Source organism: Lutra lutra, chromosome 11, assembly GCF_902655055.1.
Source record: "Lutra lutra chromosome 11, mLutLut1.2, whole genome shotgun sequence".
NCBI classification, from domain to species: Eukaryota; Metazoa; Chordata; class Mammalia; order Carnivora; family Mustelidae; genus Lutra; species Lutra lutra.
In genome coordinates this window covers 39112229-39122077 of record NC_062288.1, presented here as the reverse complement: position 1 = coordinate 39122077, position 9849 = coordinate 39112229, and the positions used below count along the sequence as shown (strand labels likewise).

The 9849-nt window shown below is 43.9% G+C and overlaps 1 protein-coding gene across 1 annotated transcript in view; it reads left to right on the top strand.

Moving 5' to 3' along the window:
• Positions 1 to 92: 92 nt before the first annotated feature.
• The window catches only part of PON3 (paraoxonase 3), a 29256-nt gene continuing 19499 nt past the window's right edge, over positions 93 to 9849 (top strand). The window contains exons 1-2 of the mRNA XM_047695432.1: positions 93 to 234; positions 1968 to 2038. Of these exons, the coding sequence (XP_047551388.1) occupies positions 161 to 234; positions 1968 to 2038 (145 nt within the window). The 5' untranslated portion in view covers positions 93 to 160. The remainder of the gene's footprint in view (positions 235 to 1967; positions 2039 to 9849) is intronic.

Sequence of the window (9849 nt, the reverse complement as noted above, 5' to 3'; positions counted from 1 at the left end):
TGACCTGGACCTCAGCCTTAGCTCCCTGGCAGCGCACCGGCTCCGGAGGGGCTGGCGGGGCGGGCGCCATCCAGGGGGCGGAGCCGGGAGCCTGCCCGCCACGCCCTCGGGAGTGCTAGGCACCCGCACTTCGCCACAGGGCGCCCGGGCACCAGAGACCATGGGGAAGCTGCTGGTGCTGACCTTGCTTGGGGCCGGCCTCGCCCTAATCGGGGAGAGGTTAGTGGCGATTAGGTGAGTTGGCATCTTGATGGGGGCGTCCTTGGTTCTTTCTCTCCTCTTCTAAGTTCCAAGGGCTGCCCCGTGCCACCTTCTTGAAGGGTAGGAAAGGACATTTTTTAGAACCTCACTCCTCAGTTCCACCCAGCAAGCTATCCCTTGAGAAACGCTGATGTGGAAAAGGGAGCTGTTTGCCTTTCTTCAGATGGTAGAGCAGAAATGCCCCCATTTATTTTCTGAAAGTCATGCCTCCCACCCCCACCCCCTTTTCCAGGTTGCCCTTGGCATTCTGCTCTTGGGGGGAAAAAAAAAAAAAAGGAACTCCATTGGAAGCGCTGGGCCTGGAGGGGACCAGGCTGCCAACTGGATGTTTACAGCCCACTCAGACATTGCCCAAGGCCAGTGAAACACTGATGAGTACTGGGAAACAGAGCTCATCTTAGATTAAAAGAGCTAGCCAGACAGCAGGGATATGAGCTGAAACTTGCAGGTGGTGACCACCGGCATTATGCAGGTTAAAATTAGGACCTTTTGAAGTGGAAGATCTAGTGGTGATGGGCAGAAGTATCTCAAGAGAAGCCAATATACTGGGCTAGAAAGAAATGTTAGGTATAGCATGCATTTCTGAGTGGATGTAAAGCTTCTGTTTGCCTTCACTTGTCTTTAAGTTGCTTTTATTTATTTCTCCAAGCAAACGCTGATCTCAGAAGTTCACATTAGAATCTACTGAGAAGCCTGATGGCTTTTGTGAATACTTTCTAATTCAACTTGAGAGTGTTTATTGTTACATTTGTTCCCAGTGCACACAAGTGAGAGAATCATAAAAAATAATAATTACAAGGTAGATCGAAGGTGTGTTGTTACAGAAGTGACAGTAAGATAGGTCTAAGTGTAGAATCTTCCCGAATACAGTCTAATAAAAATTTAAAATTATCCCTGGTATTTAGAAGAATGGTTCGCTGTGAAAACAGGAACACTATATTGAAAAATAATTTGGCCAGTTGTTTACATTGTGGCCAGTCTGATAACTTTTATGCACTTGCAAAATAAGTCAGTATAAAAACTTTTTTAAATAATGAAGTTAAAGCAAAAGCTACAGGGTTTAGCTATTAGGAGACCCTTGAATTTGGGGAAAGCATTTCGGTGGGGAGGGGTCAAAAGACAAGGCTATCAGGAGTAAAAGGGAGCCAAAGTGCAGATTTTTAATAGATAATACTTCACAAATTAAATAATACTACTCTGTACATTTAAAGTAATAATACTGTCCAGTTACTTATATTATTCTACAGTATCATTTATCAGGCCAAAAAGTGTTGTCCATGTATAATGGCATTTTAGGCTTTCAACTGGGTGAGATCAGCTGCTATAGTCCACATTATGTAAATAGATGTAAATAAAAGGAGGTGCCTACTTACGTGTTATAGCATCCATACATGGTGAGAAACACAGTTAATGAACATGAAGGTGATTAAAGGGGCACCTGGGTGGCTCAGTGGGTTAAAGCCTCTGCCTTTGGCTCAGGTCATGATCTCAGGGTCCTGGGATAGAGCCCCACATCAGGCTCTCTGCTCAGCAGGGAGCCTTCTTCCCTTCCTCTCTCTGCCTGCTTCTCTGCCTCCTCAGTGATCTCTATCTGTCAAATAAATAAATAAAATCTTTAAAAAAAAAAAAGAAGGTGATTAAAGACAATATTTAGACATCGATTTTGGATATCGTGCTCTGACCTCCCGTGTTTTTATCTTCTATAGACAAAGAACTAATGCATCTCGAGAAGTGAGGTCGGTAGAGCCCCGGAGCTGCCACCTTATTGAGGGACTTGGTACGTATGTGACAGTGCCATTTCTTGGTCACTACTCACCCGACTGAGGCTGCCCACTAAATTAATTGCCTGCTACTCCTTAGAGCCTCCTGCCAGGGGCTTCTGCCCCACTTTCTGAAGCTCTCTCATCCTAGGTCTCCAGGGGCCCTCCGGAGTGTCAAAATCTGTGGCTTTACCCCCAGTCTTTTTTTTTTTTTTTTTTTTTTTTTACTGATGTCTCCCCATCATTTGAAGGACATCTTGTCTCTTACTGAATGCCCCTTCTGTGCTACTTCACTCCCCTCTGTCTCCTTCTGGGGCCCACCTTATTTCTTTTCTTTCTTCTTCTTTCTCCTTCATGGTATTCTGGGCTTCAAATATCAGTTTCCTTCTAAATTTATCTGCAAGTACCAAAAGAAATATGACCTAGCCTTTACCCTGAGGAACCTCACAGCCTACTCAGATTTCTTTAAAAAAAAAAAAAAAAAAAAAAAAAATCAAAACTCCATAGGTGCCTCCCTAACCTCTCAAACTGCAGGCCTCCTTTTCCAGTCTAAACTGTTTGCCATTTCTGTCCTTTCCTCCCTCATCCCGTCACCCACAACTGGCTCTTCTAGACTTCCCCTATGTATGGTAAGCCTGTTCTCAAAGGGCCTCCGTTCCACATGTAGGAGCCGTATGGTTTCCCCGTCCCTCATTGTCTCTTGAGACTTGTTGGTATCAACACCTTCTGTGGCCCTACACAGGGCTGAGCTCACCCCATTACTGTTACTGCTGCATTTGCTTCTCTGGGTTCCAAGCCCCCCCCCCCCCCCGGTCTCCATGGCACTGCTACCAGACAAACAGCTCACTGTCTGGAGAATGTGCTTTTTCACTTTCTTGTGGTTGCTCATGAAATCCCCTGCACTGATTCCTTCCTCTTTGCTTGCTGAGATCAGGCTGCAAAGTTCTCTCCTGCCTCTGAACTCCCCAGTGCTCTGAAACTCTGATTCACTTACGACATCTACCACACACTTTATTTTATAGCTAGCAGTGTTCTCTCTCTCTCTCTCTCTCTCTCTCACTACCAGACTGTAAACTCCCTAGGGTCAAGGACTGTGACTTATTTATCATTATGTGACAGGATGACAGTATGGTTTATTGTGATATGGGTTTGTGTTTTCTTTTTCTTGGTACATATATTTCTTTATATATGATATATTTTGACTACATATACATATATGTATACATGGAGAGAAAGGGAGAGAGAGACGGATAGAATAAGAGTCTTTTTTATTTTGGTTTTCTATCTTTGTTTTCCTCTCTTGGTTTCTAAAAAAAAAAAAGAAGAAGAAGAAGAAGAAGAAGAAAGAAAGAAAGAAAGAAAGAAAGAAAAAAGAAAAGAAAACGTAGCCTTGGCCAATGGCTTCCTAGCACATGGAGGAGGTTTGTGGGGCTGGCTAGAAACAGAATGAACTGAGGACAGGCTGCTTCCTGACTTCTGTTCTCAAAAACCGAACTCTTTCAGAAGGTGCCGATGAATAAAGCATAAGGATATGTAGGTATTTTGAGTAACAGGGATCCTTTCCCCATGCCTGGCAGCATTCTGGGGGTGGACAGGACCCCAGAAAGAATGGCTGCAAGGTGTCTTTGGGGATGCCGGATCCTTTGTTATGTGTGTCCCAGCCCCAGCACAGATTGTGTGTCCATCCAGGGCCTGGAAGTGGCAGAACTGTGTACGTTAAAGGGAACACACTGGCTTGGCAGTGAGTAATTCGGTGGTGACTAGTATAGAATAAAGTCCAGATGGACTTCCCCAAATATTCTGCTTTTTAAAAACTTGCCACCTACGATATTTACACAACCCTGGCAGAAGACCCAGTAGTGACTGAGATTGAATTTCTCTTCAGTTTAGCGGAATTTGGGTACAGGGTGAGATTTCATTTGATTTAAAAAAAAAAAAAAAGGACATGTAACATTTGCTCATGTGTTTACTGTTTTGTGGAGTAATATTCATATTTACTACATATCTCTCTCAAAAGCTAGGAGCTTGCCAAATAATGTAGTAGGGAAATTAGACTAGATTATTGCTAAAGCCTCGTCTGACTCGCGGATCGTAAAATTCCAATAGAGTTGAGAAGCTAAAACTGGGACTAATGTTGTAAGACAGATCAAAGTTCTGATTATCTAAATATTTTGAAAAGAATGGCTAAAATGGTTGGGAATGGGCTGACAGCAAAAGAAAACAAATGTCTATCGGCATATCTCCGTCTTATATCTGGAGAACTAAACATTTGTTAATAGGGAAATATTTTTTTTTAAAGATTTTACTTATTCATCAGATAGAGATCACAAGTAGGCAGAGAGAGAGGGAAGCAGGCTCCCTGCTGAGCAGAAAGCCCAATGCGGGGCTCTATCCCAGGACCCTGGGATCATGATTAATAGGGCAATATTGATACATCTCTAAAAATAATGCCATTGCCTTTGTCTATAAACCTTCTGCTGAGTTCTTTACAAACATTGACATCATCCTGACAATCGATCTGTAAGGTGGGTGCTGCTTGCTGTCCTTGCTGATTAGGAAACAGAGACACAGCAGAATGAAGTGACTTGCCTAGTGGCCCAGAACCAGAGGGTGACAGGCCCAGATTATGAGCCTGGATGGTTCTCTCCTATGCCTTGGAATCTTTGTCGTGTGACTCTGCCTCTCTTATCTACTGACAACACGTTTTGTTATCGAAGCGTCAGGAAAGTACAACAGCAGCAGAAAACCGAAAGTCTGAGATGCAAAATGGTGAAATATTAATAAGCAGAGCTGGCCAAAACAAAGCAGGCTGGATATTTAAATAAAAATCACTGCTGAGAACACTTCACGAGACCCAACTATTTGATGAGTTAAAAGCTCTATGAAGCAATGGAAAGCCAATAAGGATTTTAGGCAGGGCTTGGTAGGCAGTTAACAGAGCTGAAGAAGAATTCTGATTTGTGTTTCCTTCAATATCTGGGCTTCTGGGGGCACCTGGGTGGCTCAGTGGGTTAAAGCCTCTGCCTTCAGCTCAGGTCATGATCCCAGGGTCCTGGGATCGAGTCCCACATCGGGCTCTCTGCTCAGCAGGGAGCCTGCTTCCTCCTCTCTCTCTGCCTGCCTCTGCCTACTTGTGATCTCAGTCTGTCAAATAAATAAATAAAATCTTTAAAAAAAAAAGATCTGGGCTTCTGTGGTTAATTTTATTGATGGAAGAAACTTTCCTCTTTTTGTTTTCCTTCCCATTATTCTTTCTGGGAAGAAAATGTGAAAAGCGAAATAATTCTAACCTCCAGAAATGATATCTCATAGATCTTTTTGTATTGAGTTTCTCTTTTTCCAAGGCTTTGCGGGTCAAGGATTGTTTTAACCAGGAAGTTAGTTGGCTGCCCTTGGCATCTATTCAAAGCTGCACATGAAATTCGAATAGTTTGACTGGGGCTCTGCCCTTGGCAGGATTAGGAAGTAAACAGCCATTGTCTTTGGTATCTTCCTATCTTCCCCTCCATCCCTTTTCCTCTCCAGCATCTTCCCCTATCTCCAAGATCTGTTTCTACTCCATTGTAGGTCGCATTTGTTTTCTTAGTTGGCTCTCAGAATCTTCTTTCCAAGATGGGAAATCGTGATAATATTAATTGATCGTAATGTTTCAGTGTGACATATTCTCAGGGTGCCTGTAGAAAATGATCAATAGTCAAGGAGACAAAACTATGCTGCATAGAGGGTTGACAGTTTAAAAAGTAGTAGACATCTATTTATGAGACTGGTTTTAGACTTATGGGTGGGTTTTTTTAAATTATATATTTCTTATTTTTTAATAAACATATAATGTATTATTAGCCCCAGGGGTACAGGTCTGTGAATCACCAGGTTTACACACTTCACAGCACTCACCATAGCACATACCCTCCCCAATGTCCATAACCCCACCCCCCTCCTCCTAGCCCCCTCCCCCCAGCCACCCTCAGTTTGTTTTGTGACGTTAAGAGTCTCTTGTGGTTTGTCTCCCTCCCGATCCCGTCTTCTTTCATTTATTCTTTTCCTACCCCCAAACCACCCATGTTGCATCTCCACTTCCTCATATCAGGGAGATCATATGATAGTTGTCTTTCTCCAATTGACTTATTTCACTAAGCATAATACCCTCTAGTTCCATCCAAGTCGTTGCAAATTGCCAGATTTCATTTCTTTTGATGGCTGCATGGTATTCCATTGTGTATATATATATATACACACACCACATCTTCTTTATCCATTCATCTGTTGATGGACATCTAGGTTCTTTCCATAGTTTGGCTATTGTGGACATTGCTCCTATAAACATTCGGGTTGGGTGGGTTGTTTTTTTTTTTAAGGATTTTATTTATTTATTTGACAGATAGAGATCACAAGTAGGCAGAGAGAGAGAGAGAGAGAGATGGGGGGAAGCAGGCTCTCCACTGAGCAGAGAGCCTAATGCGGGGCTCGATCTCAGGACCCTGGGATCATGACCTGAGCCGAAGGCAGAGGCTTTAACCCACTGAGCCACCCAGGCACCCCTTGGGTGAGGTTTTAATGATAGCTGTGCACAGGCTAACAAGTATACGAGGAGCACCCAGGGGAGGGTGTCCTGGGAGCTCTTACTCCCGCAGGTGCCACTGTTGCCAAGAGGCACTGTGTTATCATGCCAGGTGCAGCGCAGGTGGGGGAGGTGGGGAAAGAGGGGTGGGAATACCTTGCAATCAGCCGGTGACTCTTTTCCACATCTGAACAGAAAGTACTTGCATCCCTGTGCTCTGGATTAAGTCCGTAAATAAAGACAAATCCAACACCCCAAGAACACACCCACTCCTGTTGTAGCTGAATTACTGAGGTGGTTTAATGCTGTCAGAGCATGTGTTAAACGGTGTTTAGAAGATAAAAGGACCAGACTAAAGAGCACACAACTCAGGACACCTTATGCTCAGAAATTAACACCCACTTGTTTAACTCAAAGATAAGACAGAGATCAAGAAACTAACATGGTTTATCTTATTTAGTCAGTCGACCAGCTTTTACCGAGAGTTTCTGTAGTGAAAAGGCAGGAATGACGTTGGGTGCAAAGCTGGAGTGCTGAATGAAAACTGGTCCTTGTTCCCAAGAGGCTGACTGTTTGGTAGGAAATCAACACGTCAGCAGAAGGGTGCCGCCCAGGTGTGAATGAAATATCTTGGCAGAGGTGGTCTCAAGTGACCCTATATGTACGTAACATGGCTGTGAGAACTAAAGGGAACTGGGAGAGGCTGCAAAGGCTGAGGAGGTGGCCCCCAAGCTCTTCTCTAGAGCCTGTGATACTCAGGCAAGAGGAGGCGAAAGTGGCGTGGGAGAGGCGTGGGTTGTCAAGAAGGAGCGGCACATGCTCAGGCAGGTGAACGAGGCTGACACATTTCAGCAACTAGAAAGGCGAGAACTGTGGCACACGTGTCAGAGGGTGGGGGCCGGCAGGCCAAGACGGGAGCCGGCATGTGGAGAATTGGGAATCCGGACCAAGAAGTTTCAGATTTCTATGGCTAACTCTGGGACACCTCTGCCGGTTTTTTTTTTTTTTTTTTAATATTTTATTTATTTATTTGACAGAGAGAGATCACAAGTAGACAGAGAGGCAGGCAGAGAGACAGAGAGAGGGGAGCAGGCTCCCTGCTGAGCAGAGAGCCCGATGCGGGACTCGATCCCAGGACCCTGAGATCATGACCCGAGCCGAAGGCAGAGGCTTAACCCACTGAGCCACCCAGGCGCCCCCTCTGCAGGGTTTTAAGCAGGAGAATGACAAGATCAACTCTGCAATTTAGAATGCTGACTCTCAGCAGGTGCAGAGAGTGGTAGCAGGGGAACAGAACTGACCTGTTAGGAAGCTACTGTGCAAATCCAAGGGGCAGTTCTAGAGCTCAAATGACAGTGATCCGTTGGATTCAGGGAGTAAGGAAAAAGAAAGCATTGAAGATCACTTCAGGTACTTCAGGGGGTGGGTACCTGGGGGATAGAAGTGCCATCCACTGAAATCAAAATATAAGAAATGGAGCAGATTCAAGGGGGAAACATACAGATCAGTTCAGGACATGTTAAATATGAGAAATGAAACAGCTAGGTAGGAATGTCCACTGTACAGGTGAATAAAAAGGTCTGGAAATTGGCAGAACGATTTGGGCTTGATTTGGAAATTAGAGAGTCAATAGCATATGGGTAGAAGTGAAGCCAGGGGACTGGAGTAGATTGCACAGGTAGAAGGGATGCTGTGGTATAAGAAACAGCCAAAGACAGGGCCTCGAGAATAACCATGTCCAGAACAAAATTGGGCAGGAAAATACGGCAAAAAGCAACTGAAAGGCAGTGTTCAAGAGAAAAAAAGTAAGAAGAAGAAAAAAAAGTTGGCTCAAAAAGTAACCAACCCATATTCAATGTGATTTTTTAAATTGCTTTATTCAATTTGCTGGGTTCTCCCCATGTCTGTTTTACTCCAGATGGAAAGAGCACTAAGTCTTTCAAGCCCTTAAGATACCATAGATAGATAAATCCTGATTACCTGGAATGTTTAGAAAATGGAACACTCTGATTAATTTTCAAGCTACTAGTTGGGGATTAGTTTCAGTAAGTGAATATATAATTAAATCTCCCTCTGTTCTCTAACTTTCAGTGCCCATTGCTCATTACTCTGTTGATTCAAATTTGCATTTTATTTGGCTTTGTCCCACTTTTCTTTTCCTCCCTCCCTCTCTTTGCTCAACTGCCTTTTGACACACTAGTCACGCATTACCCCAAGCAACCTTTTCCCCACATGTACCAGTCACTGTAACTGTGTAACAAACCACCTTAAATCCGAGTGACTGACTTAAATGATGTTTATTTTGCTCATGAATTTGCAATTTTAACACGGCTCAGTGGTTCATTCAGTGGGCTCATTGCTGTTCCCATTTGCATCAGCTAGGGTGACTCAACGGTTGAGAAATGAAGTGACCTGTGACACCTCTAGTGTCTTCTCTACCTTCTGTAGTCCCTGTATAGTCACTCCTCTATAGCTTCAAAGTACCCAGGCTTCCTACATTTAAGTTTAGGGTTCCCAAGGCCCAAGCTGACAGAGACAGAGAGAGAGACAGAGACAGAGAGAAGAAGAGAAGAGAAGGGAAATGTGGAAGGGAAGGGAGAAGAGAGTGAGAGAGAGAGAAAGAGATAGAAAGAGATTGAGAGTGAGCCAGCAGCAACTGTGGTTATGGCTTTACCTTGTATGCCATATGGCATTCCTTGTACCTCATTTAGTTTGTCAAAGCAGTTTCCATTAATCCACCCAGACTCAAGGGGAGAGACCCTGCCTCCCGATGGAAGAACATGACCATCACATTTTAAGAAGGGCATGTAGCTATGATCCATGTTGGTTCTCCCATATTTGTAAAATACAGTTTGCCACACTAGATAACCACTACCTTTACCCTCAGTCTGGCCTGTTTGGGACCCCATCCTCTGTGGGTCTGTCTCTCTATTAGGAGCCTTGTGAGCCCCCTTTGCATCCTGTTTGTGATCATAACTTACTTCTTATCCATTTCTTTCCAGAGAAAAATGTTTAGGACCATCTCTTAGTGAGAAAGAGAGTTGACTAAATTGTTCAAATTTACCTGTATTTCGTAGTCTTTCCTAAGACCTATTGCTTTTATAATGGATAACAATTACCAGAATTTCCCAATATGATCGAATAATGGTATATTTTTAGACCTCAACAAGTTGGAAGAGAGAAATGTTTGGCTGAGAGGACTTTAAGACACCCTCACAAAGATGACTTTCCAAATGTTATAAACCCATCTGCATGGCAGTCTTCTATGGG